General features: G+C 45.7%; 1 protein-coding gene across 1 annotated transcript in view; it reads right to left on the reverse strand.

The window, feature by feature from the left end:
* Positions 1-17,886, reverse strand: part of JMJD1C (jumonji domain containing 1C) — a 124,383-nt gene that overhangs the window by 35,579 nt on the left and 70,918 nt on the right. Inside the window, exons 5-10 of the mRNA XM_043981510.1 lie at positions 15,791-15,865; positions 14,308-14,428; positions 10,144-14,198; positions 8,055-8,230; positions 5,713-7,793; positions 1,096-1,297 (exon numbers count right to left, since the gene is read on the reverse strand). Of these exons, the coding sequence (XP_043837445.1) occupies positions 1,096-1,297; positions 5,713-7,793; positions 8,055-8,230; positions 10,144-14,198; positions 14,308-14,428; positions 15,791-15,865 (6,710 nt within the window). The remainder of the gene's footprint in view (positions 1-1,095; positions 1,298-5,712; positions 7,794-8,054; positions 8,231-10,143; positions 14,199-14,307; positions 14,429-15,790; positions 15,866-17,886) is intronic.

Genomic DNA, 17,886 nt, shown 5'->3' on the forward strand with positions numbered 1-17,886 from the left:
CACATGGCTCTTTTTTTTTTTTAATTTTAGTGAGGCAATTGGGGTTAAGCGACTTGCTCAGGGTCACAAAGCTAGTAAGTGTTAAGTGTCTGAGGCTGGATTTGAACTCAGGTCCTCCTGACTCCAGGGCCGGTGCTCTATCCACTACACATGGCTCTTTTTAATGGTAAGACAAACTTTACACACAGAGTGAGAAATGTGAGGCCAGTCTCTAGAGGGCAATTTGAGCTGTTTTTGTTTCACTCTCTTCCACAACTTCCCATTTTTCTTCAGCTTTCATTCCTATTGCTTTCTCTTTTCTCAGAACCAACCACTTTACCTTTTATTTATCTCTCCCACATCCATGAACCCCACCTTCCTCTCTCTTGCATTCCCCTTAAACCCTTCCATCTACACTGAGTTTTGTTTTTGTTGCCCAGACAATGGGGAGAATTTTCAATAACACAGTTCCTTCTCTAAGTATCCATTCTGGTACATTCACTTGAGCCAAATACCCTCCACACTGTTCTAAAGAGTCAGGCTTGGCTAAAATAACCAGACTAGTCTTTTCTTCACCTCTTTAGAAAAGATCTTTACTTTAAGAGTTGCTTTTAGAACCAAAGAACACGCAATATCAAGGTGGAGCTCCAGAGCTACCAAAATGCAGCACATTAAAAACAAACAAAAACAAATCCAAACACCACCACCAAAACCCCCCAACAAAGGGGGTGCACTAGCATGCACTCTCAATGTTGATTTGCCCACTCAGGTCTATAGACGCTACATCATGACTTCTACAAAAAAGGACTGAAAATAATTTTAAATCATTTAATCAACACCACCTGCCAGAAAGCCATTCTCCCATATATGAAGAGAAAATGGCACTTAAAAAGAGCTACTGCTAAGAAAAGTATCCATTTCCTCCATTTTATCTATTTTTTCAGTTCAGCATTGTGTATGTTTTGCTCTTGCAATGTGATCCATTCCAGATAGTTGTACTACGTCATGCAAAGGCTCCTAAAAAGGAAATCCCACAGATAAGAGAATAGTCCAAAGATTCCTTCCACTCTCCCCCAAGACAGCACTTCAATTTTTAGCCCATTATCTTTCACTTACCGTCGGAAGTAGTAAAATCTACAAAACACTGGCGAGTGAGCTGGTTCTTCCCCTTTTTTGCCCCGAATAAGTCTGCACTCTCTGCACTTCTGCAAATTGGGTCCTATCTCATAACAGGAGTCGTCCTGCAGAAATGACTCCCCACTTTGCTTCAGCTTTTTAACTTTACGCCAGTCTTTTAACACTGAACGAGGAACGCCAGCTGTAAGAGTCACATAAAACAGCAATTACCAAAATGATACAGATAGTTTATTGACGAAGAAAACTAGATTATGACAACTCAAGATAAGCAGCTAAGAGAGGTAAACATAAAATAGCCAATTTAAAGTGAACACGTGATCTCAATGGCAACGTTACTTCACATGAAAAGCTCTAGATGAGTGGTGTCAAGGCAGGTCACTCACTAACAGTACTAAGGATGCCTCACTTTCCCAAATATTGACATTTATCTATGTTCAGTTGTATTTTTATTTTATTAAATGTTTTCCAATTACAAGAATCTTTTGCCATGAGCTGTGTGTTTGACACACTCCTGTTCTAGATACTAATGGAGCTGAGAAGGCTTAGGGTATGTTTCTTATCAATTTTATACCCCCACATAGTTGGCACAATGACAAGTAAAATTTTGAACAAAGAATAGTGTTTATTTCATAGTGTGGACTCAGAGGAGGTTTGAATGAACACAATAAAAATAGCAGATTTGAAATTCTAAATCTCTTGAGAACTGGACCTTGACACCATCAAAGACTTTGTATTGATAATAAGAAATAGAAACTTTTTCAATGTTACTGTTGACACATCATATTTACCATTAAAAATAAGCTATGTTTTCTGAACCTAGTGATTTCAAAGTTCATTCTTCAAGGAGAACAGAACAATATTATAATCCTGAGGGTTTTATCTTGTAGGATTGACTTGTCCTGGCTAAAACCTTGACTGATTTTTCTCCATATTGTATCTGTCCATCTGTTGTTATAGGAAACAGTGTAGCTGTGGAAAAAACAAGCACCCTAACACAGGAAGCACCATGTTTAAACTACAGGGTGGCCCATTTAAAAGAGGCCCCAGTTGTAAACATTTCTAGGCTTGGTGCCTGTTTTTTTCTCCTTTCTTATTCTTCTCTGCCGCCTCTAATTTATGGCAAGGAGTCACTTGGATATGCATACTTAGGGGGTGGGGTGGGGCAGGGAATCAACCATTGAAAATGCTATTGAAGCCTTTTGATGGGGTTGGCACAAACTGGGTATGATTTTTCCTTTCATCATTCGACCTAGAATTGAGAATTCTTTCAAGGCCTATTAGACTCTTGTTGTTTAGTTGATTTTCAGTTGTGTCTCACTCTTTGTGAGTCCATTTGGGGTATTCTTGGCAGAGATACTAGAATGGTTTGCCATTTCCTTCTCCAACTCATTTTACAGACGAGGAAACTGAGGTAAACTGGGTTAAGTGACTTGCCCAGGGTCACATAGCTAGTAAATGTCACAGATCACATTTGAACTTGGGTCCTCCTAACTCCAGGACAGCCACTCTATCCAGTCACAATCTATACTAAAGAACTTAAAACTAAGAATCACAACAATAATCCTTTATTACTGATTGATATTTTTTTGGGGGGTGTGGCAATGATGGTTAAGTGACTTGCCCAGGGTCACACAGCTACTAAGTGTCAAGTGTCTGAGGCCAGGTTTGAACTCAGGTCCTCCTGAATCCAGGGCTGGTGCTTTATCCACTGCGCCACCTAGCTGCCCCCATACTGATTGATTTTTTTTTAATTGATTATTAATGTAACAAATCTCTTTCTAATCCTCTGAATCTTTTTTTAATTTTACTGAGAGAAATGAACAAAGTAATTTAATCTTCATTGAGACCAGGAATCAGACTCATAACTAAGCGATTTACAAATATTAACTCAGTGGTAAAGAGCAGAAAACAAAATCTAAACAATGGCAGCCAGAAAAGGAAGTGGTGATCACAGAGAGCCAGTATAGCCCCATCAAGAGGGGCAGCTAGGTGGCACAGTGGATAAAACACCAGTCCTGGATTCAGGAGGACCTGAGTTCAAATCTGGCCTCAGACACTTGACACTAGCTGTGTGACCTTGGACAAGTCACTTAACCCTCATTGCCCTGCCCCCCCCCAAAAGGAACAGGGCAGACTAATGCCCTTTCGTCCTCTGACAGGGTCACTTGCCCAGTAGAGAATGCCAGAGAAACATTTGCCATGTCTCATCTCATGTACAAGGTGGAAAGATGTGAGAGGTGGATTCTAAGCCAAATGAATAACTGACCCAAATGAACAGCATCACTTTGGAGTATTTTTTAATGAGGGCAATACTAATTGATGGCATGCTTATTCAATTTGTAGAGGACACCAAGTGAGGAAGGGACAGCTAAGAGGCTGGGACCTCTACAGGACAGTCAGCCAGCTGGGCAGAATGTAATGAGATATCATTCAGCTTTATGAATATAAAATGAGGAAAGTGTGTCTAGACAGGAGTTCATCTGAAAAAGGGGATGGTGAGGCTTGGCTGGCTGCAAATACAATATACGTCAGCAGTGAGACAGAGAAATCCAAAAGCAGGATCACTGCCTACACCAAGACTGGCACCTGGCTCAGGATTAGGGAGGTGGCAGTCCAATCAGACCACATAGAGATGACTGTCTTCCGATCTGGGCACCTCTTTTTAGGAGGGAACTGGATCACGTAGAGAACTTGTAAAGAAAGCAGAGACAACCAGGCTGAAGTGCCGCAAGAGCCCTGAGGCTCAGCAGGAGGAGCCAGGGTTGTGTAGCCTGCAGAGAATGGGGATGTCTGAGGAGTCAGTGCCATGTGTTGGGAGGGCTGTCTTACAGAGGAGGAAACATACTGGTGAAGCAATGAGTAAGAGCCCTCCCGAAAGAGAAAGGGCTGCCTTTTTTCAAGTACTCAGAAGAAAGGGTGGGTTGTTGGCTTGTAGCATCCGAGTAATGCTCTACAGAGAGCCTGCCTCCCTACAGTGCTGTGAGGTAGGCAGTAACAACGTCATTATTTAGCTTCACTTTACAAATGAGGAAGTCCAGGCCCAGAGACATTCAACGTCTCACCAGCCTTACCCCAGGACTTCAGAGATTTGGAATCAGTGGTACGAGTGAAAAGGCAAACGTGTTCTCCAGGTTTGGACACTTCCCTGTAACCAGCAGGAGATAGCCAGATGAAGCCCTGTTTCCATTCATAAGAACAGGCCAGCCTCTGCTTCCCAGTGATGTCCCATATTTGCTATTAAGTGTTCATGGGGACTTGTTGGCATTTCCTCCGAGTTCTCTTTCTCACATGTCTACGAATTTGCATCTACAATAAACTTTTTTTTTTTTTGTAAGGCAATTGGGGTTAAGTGACTTACCCAGAGTCACACAGCTAGTAAGTGTTAAGTGTCTGAGGCCGGATTTGAACTCAGGTACTCCTGACTCCAGGGCCGGTGCTCTATCCACTGCGCCATCTAGCTACCCCCTACAATAACTTTTTTAAGGGCACTTCTTTCCTCCCAAAGCCCTTATCCCTTGGCAAAAAATTTAGAAACCGTAAGATCTTTTCAGTGTTAAAGGTGGCTACAATTACGGTTTGCAAAGCACTTTATAAAAATGGCATCTTATTTTATCCTCATAATCACCAAAGGAGAAATGTGCTATTATCCTCATTTTACAGATGAGTAAAATGGGGCAAACAGGGGTAAAGTGACTTGCCCAGGGTCACCCTACTAGTCAGTGTCTAAGGCCACATTTAAACTCAGGGCTTCCTCACTCCAGGTCTACTGTTGAAGACACTGAGCCACCGAGCTCCCGCACTATCACTGGACACTATCAGTTCCTTTATGGTGTGTATTTTTGCCCCACATTTTCCCTTCAGACAACTCCTTACCTTTTAGATTTTAAATTGAAATCCTGGCTGTTTACTTACATCAAACATTTAGAGACAGAAGCCCTCCTACCGCCCCCTTGCCTCCCAGTTTAACTCAGAGTTCAGCCTCTTATTCTCTATCTTCTTAAAAATTATAGACAAGAAAAGTATTACCATCCATTTGGCTAATGAATGTATTTCATTCGTGACATGTATTTGGTGGACACAGACATTATATTAGTAAGCATGCAGACTATAAAATGCAATCCAGAACAAGTGAGAAGAAGAATAGGTCGAAGAAAACGACATCATATTGCTATATTAGGCAATATAGCATAATTACCATAACAATACAAATCAAAATTTGGATGGTTTTGATAATATCAAACACATTTTTTCCCATTAAAAAAGGGAGAAATGTATCTTTTCATTTCCCTTTACCTGTACCATGGTACAGGAGATTAGCTTTGGTGGCAAAGGAAAAGGGTTTGAATCCCCCAATTCTCTAGTCATTAGCCATGGGATCATGCCTATGTGCCCCATCCTCATAAAAGGGCTGCTACGCACTATGGAATTAGTGAGTAAAGATAGCGCACAAGGGGGGGGGTGGGGACAGGCCACACAGATCCCTGATGTTCCGCGCTGGTATGCCCTGGGGGTGTTCCCAGCACAGAAGAGGGGACGGACCTTCCTGACCTGGCTATGCAGTTCCACCCACGCCAAGTAAGAAGATGACAGACTCACCATTGTTACTGCTGCTCGGCAGCTTGAGCTTATTCTTCTCTCGGGCACTCCGGCTGAGAACCCCATTGAGCCTCGCTTCTTCCTCTAGATCACCCTTTCTTTTCTGCAAATCGTTTTGTTTCTTTTTGTATGTTGGCTTGGGCTGGCGCTTGGCCCTCTGCTCAGCCTTGCTCTCGCTTCCATCTGAGTCTCCGCCACTCTCAGAGCCAGATTCATACGACCTTTTCGCCTTCCTTTTGCCACCTTTTTCATCTTTTGCAGGCTTAACCTCCACACTGCTGTGTATCTCACTTGATGTGGAGGCTATTAAATTGACTGAGCACGGCTTAATGATCTCTGATACGGTGTTTCCCAAAGTTTCCATTCTGTTAGTGTTTTTATCTTCCTCTGAGTGCCTAGTGAGCCAGGCCTTTTTCAGCTTGGTGTGGTAGTTGGGCTGACTTGCCTGGGAGTTCTGCCCACCGCCTACAGAATGTGCCTTGTTCTTTGTGCTGCAGGTGGCAGGACTCTCGAGGGGAGCAGGAGCAGGACATGTCTGGCTTCTTCCGGCATTAGGCTCAGCCTCACTAGCGCTGCCACCTTTAATCTGAGCTGCAGCCAATGCGGCCTTATGTTTCTTTAAGTGGACAAAATCAGGCGTGTTGGAAAAGCTGGGACCGGGCTGGGCTGGGCTGCCTGCCTTGCTGATCACGGAGGTGACTGCAGTGGTGCTGATAATGCATTCTTCTGACGTGCTTATTTGCAGACCAGCGCTGCTTGAAGGGAGATTCTCTACAGGTGGGGAGGTCAAAACTGTACTTGATGTCGGATAGGTTCCTTCTGAACCGCCCCAGGTGGAAGCACTGGTGGTGGCAGTAGCAGCAACTGAAGTCCCATCTGTTGTGGTGCTGGACATGCCGCCCGTGGAGAGAGGAACGGCCGAGTTCAAATTGGGAAGAATGACGCTCCCAGGTGCTCTGGCTTCCACTGGTCTCCAGCCTTCTGCTGGACCCACCCCAGCTGAAACTGTCTCACTAGCTCGCTCCCTGGGAGGTGGCTGCACCACGGGCACACTCTCATACTTTACACTGGAGGGGGGCCGTACGATGACAGATGCTGTGGCAGCCGGTGACCTTCTGCTGCTGTTCTCCACAGGCCGGTTAGCATTCTCACTGCTCAGGGCCTGATTTGGCCTCCTCATTTCGGACACACTGGCCTGAGCGTCATTGGGCTCGGGTACTAGAGTTGGAGGTCTCTGTGGTTCGGGGCCTTTCCCCCCAGCATTTACTGGCAGAACCGGAGTTAAGGTCGGAGGGGAAAGGCTGCTACCGCTACAGGTGCCTTCCTTTTTGTCCATGCCGGGAGTCTTTGGGGTGGTAAACACTGGTGCTCGATGTAATGAAGGCATATTCCGGAGGGCAGGATCTTCCTCAGTATGTTCAGTCCTAGGCTGAGCCTGCATTTTCTGGTTAAGTGGTTCTGCTGTCTGGCTTCCTACGCCTTCCCCTTCTGGTTGGTGTTTAATCAAAGGTGGGGGCTTCGAAAGCGTGGACATAAATGGAGTCACGGCTTGAGGATTGGTTACTGTCGAGGCACTGTCCATTTGCTGATCAGTGACTAGACTGGAGTCTTCTTGGGATGGAAATGCTTGTGGTGGTTCATTCACAACACTGTTGGATATGGTGGTGAAGCAGTCACTTTGTGGTAAGCTCTCAGGCTCAGACTGCTGAATTTGAACAAGTTCTGACACAGAAAGGTCCTCTTCTGCATCTTCTTGAGTGCTGTGGGTATCAGTGCTTACACACGGCAGAGATGGCTGGATTCTAGGATAAGCTTCTCTCTCTTCCTCGGGAGGCGTCATATTCGTTGTAAAGGGGGCAACCTCAGTACTTTCTTGAATGACCCTTCGGTGCTCCTCGTCATACTGGTTCAGCATCTCGCCACTCTCCTGAGCTGGCCTCTGTAATTGACTCATCATTGGATCCACAAAAGGTCTGGGTAAGTGACTGTCATTTCCAGCTTGCATTTGATCCAAATCATTCTTGGCTGGTGCAGATACAATGGTCCTGACAGGTTCAATAAAAGGGTTCCTCTCCAGTTCTCTGTAAGGGGAAAACCAGATACGGGACATTCTTAATCACTTTCTTTTACATAAAAGTTTCTATTTGGTATGAAAATAAGTTGCCATTTCAGTACAAACATTCTTTACACGTGCCAAAATGGTACCCCATAAATCAGAATGTTCATTACAACAGAAGGAACTGAACTTTTTGAAATTCTAACTTTAGAACATCAAATTAATGCCTTGGAAAAAAGGAAGCACATAAACAAGGGATTTAAGTCTTAAGCATTGGCAAACTTACTCGTTCTGAGGATCTGCCAACGTTTGTGACAACGGTGGACTAGAATGAGTTATCATTTTAAGGTGTCGATGAGCATCTGCACTGGATGGCCTGACGGCTATGTGAGTCAGTAACCCAAGATCATCAGCAGAGGTCATAGGGGTGGGCTGCTGCTCTAACCAAGGATTGGGAGTATCCTATTACAAAAAACAAATCAAACTTCAGTTACCACAGGAAGCTAAACACAAGAGAAAAGTAGGCCTGTAACAGCAGTATGTATACAAAAGAGTATAAACTTTAACAGATCATGTGCACAGAAAGATCTCATGTCAAAACTAATTTGCCACATGCATTCAGAGATGGCAACTAGAGGTTTGATAATAAAATACTTTAAAAAATATTTTTAAAAATTTGGCCCAAGGGTAAGATAACAGATCAAGTACTTTCATTCATATAGAGAAAACAGTTTTATAAGATTTTCGAACACTTGAAACTACATAATTCATAAAATTACCTGGCACTTGAAAAGTATATCATAGGAATTTTTATTTCAAGAAAAATCAATATGAACATGCTTGTCATCTGTCACTCCTCTTTAGGAACAATTTTTTCCCAAGTTTTATATAATCTCTTAATACTGCATGCATTTTATAGATTTTAAACCATTTTTAAAACTCCTAACTCAGAATGAAAACAATATTACTATATTGTACTGCATACTTCACCATATTGTCATATAAACTGAAAACAGAATTAATTTTTCTACCAGACACATTAAGTACATGTCCAAAAAAATGTACTGGTCTTTCTGTGTCACTCATTCAGGGACACTCTCCCATCACATTCTAGGGGGTTTAGTGGCAAGGTGAAAAGCTAACATATCTAGACCACAAATCTGGTTCACTGTTAGCTAGGGCAATACCAAGTCAGTCTGGATATTAACACCTTGTTCCCCAAATGATTACTTTTAAGAGGAATGGCAGAGAACTGTGAGATTTTACAGCTTATCAATTCCAACATCTCCAATTTTAGAGCTGAGGAGCTGGAGGTCAGAGTTTAAGAGACTTGATTCTAGTTCAAAAACAACATGCTACCCTAAAGTAGTTAAAAACAGAGCAAAAAGCTATGGTGTGGCCATTTAACATAAAATAAAAAAACCAAATCATTCTTAAGAGTGGGCCTAATCAGAATTCTCAGTACCTAGCAGATCCTCAAACCGCCCTATTACCAAGACATCTGAATTTTTAATGATGAAGACAGGAATTTGTTAACTAAGAAATCATAATAAAATTTTATTCCTTACTAAATTTTAAAATATATATACACATATATTTAATTTTAAAAAATCAATGTCCTAGGGCTTGGAGTGGGTTTCCCTAAAATGGAATCCTCACCTTACAAATAGTACTTACTTGTTGCATTTAATTGTTATAAATAATGCACCATGAAAGTTGATTTATTTAGTCTACACTTTAACACACACAAAGAAATGAAACTTTTTTACTAATCCATCTTTCTTCCTCATTTTCAGTGCCCATTGACACTCCCACACAATGTGGTCATTAGGACTATGAACTGGAGCAAGACCTTTCTTCCCCATTCCCCTTTCGTCACTTTCCTCTAAGCATAAGAAAAGGATTTCAGTCGCACTGACTCAAGTGGGTCTGTGTAGCTATGTTTGTGATCTATATTGACTGAACATATCACCCCTCTTTGGGACCTTTAAAACAGGCCATTTTAAGGAGGCAGGATGATAAAAGATGGTGCAGCAGCAGCAACAAGCTCCCTGTCACAGGATTACCCAGTGTGATCTTGAGCAACTGACTGAGCTCCTCTCTCAGTTCTCCACTGACCCAATCTCTGAGGTTTCTTTACAGCTAACTATATACCTCAAACCTCGTGATTTCTTAGCCAAACTACACTATCTTGACTGTCTCTGTTTTCTTTAAGATTCCACATGAACCTGACCTGATTTACTGCCATGTGCAAACTCATGGTCACTTTGCCATGTCCTAATCCATTAAGTCAATTGGTAAGAATCAACAGTGCAACCAAGACTAGAAGGGTCAGGCTTGCCAATATCTTTCAAGAAACTATCAATGTGACTTACCTTCTGCAAGGAGGCTTCAGTAGTAACTGGATCTTCTGTTTGGGGCCATTTAGAATTGGGTTGGTTGAGTGCAGAGTAAGGTGGTGACCCATTAGGATACTGCCAAATAACTGGATAGAGTCCAAGCTGATTATAGTTAGCAGATGGTTGTGCTTGTCCAAGGAGATGAGGTGATTGATTCTGTAACATCCGCCGAGGCTGCTGCAACACTGGCTGCTGTTGCTGTTGCTGTTCCTGCTCGGCCATCTGCTGCGGCAGCTGCAACACTTGCTGAGCCTGCTGTTCCTGCTCGGCCATCTGCTGCGGCAGCTGCAACACTTGCTGAGCCTGCTGTTCCTGCTCGGCCATCTGCTGAGGCTGCTGCAACACTTGCTGAGCCTCCTGTTCCTGCTCCGCCATCTGCTGCGGCAGCTGCAACACTTGCTGAGCCTGCTGTTCCTGCTCGGCCATCTGCTGCGGCAGCTGCAACACTTGCTGAGCCTGCTGTTCCTGCTCGGCCATCTGCTGCGGCAGCTGCAACACTTGCTGAGCCTGCTGTTGCTGCTCCGCCATCTGCTGCGGCTGCTGCAACACTTGCTGAGCCTGCTGTTCCTGCTCCGCCATCTGCTGAGGCTGCTGCAACACTTGCTGAGCCTGCTGTTCCTGCTCCGCCATCTGCTGCGGCAGCTGCAACACTTGCTGAGCCTGCTGTTCCTGCTCGGCCATCTGCTGCGGCAGCTGCAACACTTGCTGAGCCTGCTGTTCCTGCTCGGCCATCTGCTGCGGCAGCTGCAACACTTGCTGAGCCTGCTGTTCCTGCTCGGCCATCTGCTGCGGCAGCTGCAACACTTGCTGAGCCTGCTGTTCCTGCTCGGCCATCTGCTGCGGCAGCTGCAACACTTGCTGAGCCTGCTGTTCCTGCTCGGCCATCTGCTGCGGCAGCTGCAACACTTGCTGAGCCTGCTGTTCCTGCTCGGCCATCTGCTGCGGCAGCTGCAACACTTGCTGAGCCTGCTGTTCCTGCTCGGCCATCTGCTGCGGCAGCTGCAACACTTGCTGAGCCTGCTGTTCCTGCTCGGCCATCTGCTGAGGCTGCTGCAACACTTGCTGAGCCTGCTGTTCCTGCTCGGCCATCTGCTGCGGCAGCTGCAACACTTGCTGAGCCTGCTGTTCCTGCTCGGCCATCTGCTGCGGCAGCTGCAACACTTGCTGAGCCTGCTGTTCCTGCTCGGCCATCTGCTGCGGCAGCTGCAACACTTGCTGAGCCTGCTGTTCCTGCTCGGCCATCTGCTGCGGCAGCTGCAACACTTGCTGAGCCTGCTGTTCCTGCTCGGCCATCTGCTGCGGCAGCTGCAACACTTGCTGAGCCTGCTGTTCCTGCTCGGCCATCTGCTGCGGCAGCTGCAACACTTGCTGAGCCTGCTGTTCCTGCTCGGCCATCTGCTGCGGCAGCTGCAACACTTGCTGAGCCTGCTGTTCCTGCTCGGCCATCTGCTGCGGCAGCTGCAACACTTGCTGAGCCTGCTGTTCCTGCTCGGCCATCTGCTGCGGCAGCTGCAACACTTGCTGAGCCTGCTGTTCCTGCTCGGCCATCTGCTGCGGCAGCTGCAACACTTGCTGAGCCTGCTGTTGCTGCTCCGCCATCTGCTGAGGCTGCTGCAACACTTGCTGAGCCTGCTGTTCCTGCTCGGCCATCTGCTGCGGCAGCTGCAACACTTGCTGAGCCTGCTGTTCCTGCTCGGCCATCTGCTGCGGCAGCTGCAACACTTGCTGAGCCTGCTGTTGCTGTTGCTGCTCTACCATCTGCTGAGGCTGCTGCAACACTTGCTGAGCCTGCTGTTCCTGCTCGACCATCTGCTGCGGCAGCTGCAACACTTGCTGAGCCTGCTGTTCCTGCTCGGCCATCTGCTGCGGCAGCTGCAACACTTGCTGAGCCTGCTGTTCCTGTTCGACCATCTGCTGCGGCAGCTGCAACACCTGATGAGGCTGCTGTTGCTGCTCTAACATCTGCTGCGGCAGCTGCAACACCTGATGAGGCTGCTGTTGCTGTTCTACCATCTGCTGCGGCAGCTGCAACACCTGATGAGGCTGCTGTTGCTGTCCTACCATCTGCTGCGGCAGCTGCAACACCGGCTGAGGCTGCTGTTGCTGCTCTAACATCTGCTGTGGTGGCAGCTGCAACACCTGATGAGGCTGCTGTTGCTGTTCTACCATCTGCTGCGGCAGCTGCAACACCTGATGAGGCTGCTGTTGCTGCTCTAACATCTGCTGCGGCAGCTGCAACACCTGATGAGGTTGCTGTTGCTGTTCTAACATCTGCTGCGGCAGCTGCAACACCTGATGAGGTTGCTGTTGCTGTTCTAACATCTGCTGCGGCAGCTGCAACACTGGCTGAGGCTGCTGTTGCTGCTCTAACATCTGATGCTGCAGCTGCAACACCTGCTGAGGCTGCAGTAACACTTGCTGCTGCTGCTGCAACACCTGCTGCGGCTGCTGTAACATCTGCTGCTGCTGCTTTAACATCTGTTGCGGCTGCTTTAACATCTGCTGCTGCTTTAACATCTGCTGCTGCTTTAACCTCTGCTGCTGCTGCTTTAACCTCTGCTGCTGTTGCTGCTTTAACCTCTGCTGCTGTTGTGCTAGGGCTAACTGGCCCAGACTGCTGGCATGAGCAGCCTCTGCTAGTGGGGGGCCACCTAGTAAAGGTGCTGGAGGCACTCCAGGTAACACTGTCGAAAGCAACGGAGGATGGTGAACAGGTTGGGGTGTGCTTTTCAGAGGATGAGCACTAGTAGAAGGCAAAGGGGCTTGGTTTGAAGTCGTAGACAAGGAGAGGGTAGGAGCACTTAAAGTAGGCTGATTGCTGCCTGAAGGGAGGAAGGTCCTATGGGATGCATGAGCACAACCAAGCTGGCTTGAGAATGGTGAAACATGATGATTACTTCCCGTTTCTTGCCCAACAAGTGCAGGATCTCTGTAAGCTGTGAAATGGTCACTTTTATCCATGATAAGAGGATTCTGGGTGGTTTCTAATGTACTGACACGAGTCGGAACTGGACGAAAACTAGATCTTGGTAACTCATGTTCTGTTCTATTTGTCAACCTTCTCTCTCCAGGGGCATGACTAGTGCTTAAGTAGCTAGTCTTGGCTTTCACAGAATCAGGAGTGAGTTTGGGTTGAAGAGCATCCAAGAAGGAATTGGATTTTGGTTTGGGTACGTCTGCTAAACCGAATTTGGACTTCAGAACCTCAGAAGGTGGACTTGGTCTACGAGGTTGGTTGTCTTCAGTCAGAGAAGCTACACTTAATGAAGAGATAACTGATCCAAATGGATTTTTATTTTCAGCACTCGGGGGGTCATTTACGGATAAAGCATTCATGGCACCAGATGCTGCTAAATCGAGTTTGTTCACAATACTGTTAACCCAGCTCTGTTCTGGCTCCGGTTTTCTAGGTTCTAAATACTTTGCACTGCCAAACACAAGTTTTGAGTCACTGGTATGAGGCTCCATTTTCTGAAGTGGCTGAAAACCAAAGGCCCTGGTGGAGCATTCTGGAACCACATTCTCCGAATCATTTTCATTTGTAATGTCAATAACACCTTTTAGTGTAGGTGATGCAGACACAAACTGCTCCATAGCATGTGCTTTCTCTGTGTTGGAGTCCTGAATGTGTAAATCTTTGATATTTGCATTATAAAGTATCACATCTTCGGTGTTGCTGAGATGAGACTTTCCTTGTAGTTCAAATCTGGCTGGCTTGAGAATGTCTGAAGTTTCATGTTTCTTAGTTTCTGATATTGGACCCCAACGACTCAGGCGATTTACCACATGTTCCTCTGCTCTCTCACCATACTGGAATTTTCCTTCGTCTCCATTGATCCTCAAAGGGTTTTTGTTCCTCATCTGAATTCCAACATTCCAATCAGGAGCTGGAGCTGTCATTCTCATACTTGTACTTTCTGAGTCACTGTCTGACATATCATCTGTTTGGAATCTTTTGAGATTTAGTTTCTTTTCTTCCTCAATTTTTCTTCTTTTACCAAGAAAGGCTGTATTTTTGTTTTTAAGATTTTCTACAAAAAAGAAAAACATTATTTTAGATACCAATACAGCATAAGCAGTTTGTAACCTTTGTTTTATTTATTACTTATAACTCCCCCAAAAGAAAGTGTATATTCCTACCTCCATGGCCCATATAATCATATCTTTCTTCCCTCATCCTTTCTTCATCTGGCCTACTACTATCTGAGCCCTTCCTCTTGTTCAGTCGAATATTCCGCCGCCGCTGCTGCTGCTGCTGTGGTAGCTGCTGCAGCTGCTGCTGTGGTATCTGTGGTAGCTGCTGCAGCTGCTGCTGTGGTATCTGTGGTAGCTGCTGCAGCTGCTGCTGTGGTATCTGTGGTAGCTGCTGCAGCTGCTGCAACTGCTGCTGTGGTAGCGGTGGTAGCGGTGGTAGCGGTGGTAGCTGCTGCAGCTGCAGCGGTGGTAGCTGCTGCAGCTGCAGTGGTGGTAGCGGTGGTAGCTGCTGCAGCTGCAGCGGTGGTAGCGGTGGTAGCGGTGGTAGCTGCTGCAGCTGATGCTGTGGTAGCGGTGGTAGCTGCTGCAGTTGCAGTTGCTGCTGTGGTAGTTGCTGTAGCTGCTGCTGTGATAGCTGTGGTAGTTGCTGTAGCTGCAGTTGCTGCTGTGGTAGTTGCTGTAGCTGCTGCAGCTGTAGCTGCTGCTGTAGCTGCTGCTGCTGTGGTAGCTGCTGTAGCTGCTGCTGCTGTGGTAGCTGCTGTAGCTGCTGCAGTGGTAGCTGCTGCAGCTGCTGCTGTGGTAGCTGCTGTAGCTGCTGCTGTTGCAGTTGCAGTTGCAGTTGGCATTGCTGTTGTGGTTGGTGCTGTAGCTGCTGCTGCAGCTGCAGCTGCAGTGGTTGGTGCTGTAGCTGCTGCTGTGGCTGCAGCTGTAGCTGCTGTGTTTGTGGCTGCAGCTGTAGCTGCTGTGTTTGGTGCTGTAGCTGCTGCTGTGGCTGCAGCTGTAGCTGCTGTGGTTGGTGCTGTAGCTGCTGCTGTGGCTGCAGCTGTAGCTGTTGTGGTTGGTGCTGTAGCTGCTGCTGTGGCTGCAGCTGTAGCTGTTGTGGTTGGTGCTGTAGCTGCTGCTGTGGCTGCAGCTGTTGTGGTTGGTGCTGTAGCTGCTGCTGTGGCTGCAGCTGTTGTGGTTGGTGCTGTAGCTGCTGCTGTGGCTGCAGCTGTTGTGGTTGGTGCTGTAGCTGCTGCTGTGGCTGCAGCTGTTGTGGTTGGTGCTGTAGCTGCTGCTGTGGCTGCAGCTGTTGTGGTTGCTGCTGTGGCTGCAGCTGTGGCTGCAGCTGTTGTGGTTGCAGCTGTTGTGGTTGCTGCTGTGGCTGCAGCTGTGGCTGCAGCTGTTGTAGTTGCTGCTGTGGCTGCAGCTGCGGCTGTAGCTGTTGTAGTTGCTCCTGTAGTTGCAGCTGCTGCTGTTCTTCTAGCTGCTCTTCCAGCTGCTGCTGCTCTTCTAGCTGCTCTTCCAGCTGCTGCTGCTCTTCTAGCTGCAGCTGCTGCTGCTGCTCTTCTAGCTGCTCTTCCAGCTGCAGCTGCTGCTGCTCTTCTAGCTGCTCTTCCAGCTGTAGCTGCTGCTGCTCTTCTAGCTGTAGCTGCTGCTGCAGCTGTGGATTTTGTTGGGGGCCTGCAGCCTGGAAGTTCATGGTTGATCCTGGGCTACTGGCTTGAGCACGTATATAAGGATCCTAAATAAAAAAACATGATGATGAGGCTTGGATGTACACAGATTAAACGTAAAGAGATCCCAGTGGATGATCATGCATTGGCTATAGTCTACCTACGTTAACAGTGGTGCTACTTTGAGTAGAGTGAGACCAATGGTGTGATGTGATGCCAATATCTTCTCTGTTCAACAGAGGGTGAGCATCATCACCAAGAAAGGTCATTTGAACCATAGAAGGATTGACATTCTGTGGTTCTCGTACCTGGTTCATGAAACAGGAGAACAATAAGGATTTAAGTAGCATTTACTGATCAATGAGTTGTTAATGACTCCTTCCTTCTACCATTATTATACTTGGAAAAAAACCATCAGGAAGGGCATTTAATCTGGTGTTTGCAGGTAGAAAAATATAACAAGCTCTAAGGCTTAATCATTTTAAACAAAATATTACTGTTTCAACCTCCTGGCAGAAGAACAATTTTGTATAATCCTACTCATTCTAATTGAGCAGCTAAGTGTTGCTCTAGTACATAGAGCACTGGGCCTAGTGTCAGGAAGACTTATATCTCCCTGAGTTCAAATCCAGCTTCAGACAGTTACCAGCTGTGTGACCCTGGTCAAGTCACCTTACCCTGTTAGCCTCAGTTTTCTCATCTGTAAAATGAGCTAGAGAAGGAAATGTCACACCACTCCAGTATCTTTGCCAAGAAAATCCCAAATGAGGTCACAAAGAGGTATACACGATGAAAAATGATTGAACAACAGCAACAAAAACTCTTTAACATCTAATCAGGAGTTGAAAATTTATCAGTCCCAAGCAAACTCTGAAAATGGGTAAGAATCAAACAAAGGCACAAGTGATAAGAAAACATTCACATAACAAAATTAATGGTAAAAGACTAACAAAGGATTAGAAGTAAAAAGGTGAGATACACCAGAAAGGAGATACACAAGAAAGAAAATGAACAAGGTCCAATCGTGGAAGTGAATGGAAGAATGGGCACAGTTAAAAGATAAAAGTAAACTTTAAGTTAGGAAAACAGAATAACAACAACAATAATAATGAGCATTTATGCCTCTACTATGTGCCAGGCACTTAATGTGCTAAGCACTTTATACAAATATTATTTCATTTGATCATCAATGAATATGCTGTTATTATTCCTATTTACAGGTAAGAAAACTGAGACAAAGGTTAAGTGACTTGACCCAGCTAGTGTCTGAGGCTAGGTTTGAACATGTATCTTAAACACAGGGGATGGCAGAGGATGGGATGAATATAGTATCATGGAAGTAACAAACAAGAGCTTGGACAAACTTGGAGAGAGAGTGGAAGTAAAAAGAGCCCAAGGTGATACGTGGTCCATGGGGTCATGAAGAGTTGGACACAACTGAATGATGACAAAAAGAGACAATTTCTTGATTGCAAGCCCGGTGCCCTATTGTGTGAGCTCCCTCATTGCCAAGGAAAACATTATTCTATGGCCCTCCAAATAATCTTGTACCTGTGGTATTTTCTCCAAGAAAATCCTTTCTATACAACCCAACTTCAGGGTAGTTTTCATTTAAAGATCACAAAGTACTTTTACAACAAAAAGTTGTAAACAGTAACAGAACAAACTATTCTTTTCTTTATTTACAATACTCCTTCTCACTTCCCAGTACCCTAGGTGGTAAAAGTGGCAAATACATAATTCCTGTATTACAGGAAACAAGAGGTTCATTTGTGAATGAATATGCCCAAGATATTCCTGAGATTTTAAGCCAAGATACCTGGATGGCTGTTTATTACATCAAATGAACATTCTACTTTGACTTCAGTAACTGGAAGTGCTGGAGTACTTGTTAAAGCTCTCATTACTAGAAAAAGCTGAGCTAATTCTCTGGGAAAATGTACTATCAATTGACTAGATGGACAGAAAAACTTGGAAGACTGACAAATTTAGATTTTAGTTCCTCTATTTCAGAAACGTAAGTAGGAATATGGGAATACTTTTGGAATAAACAGTTTTCCTGTCACAGGAAAACAATATAGAAATATGT

This window comes from Dromiciops gliroides, chromosome 2 (genome assembly GCF_019393635.1).
Source record: "Dromiciops gliroides isolate mDroGli1 chromosome 2, mDroGli1.pri, whole genome shotgun sequence".
Taxonomy (NCBI): Eukaryota; Metazoa; Chordata; class Mammalia; order Microbiotheria; family Microbiotheriidae; genus Dromiciops; species Dromiciops gliroides.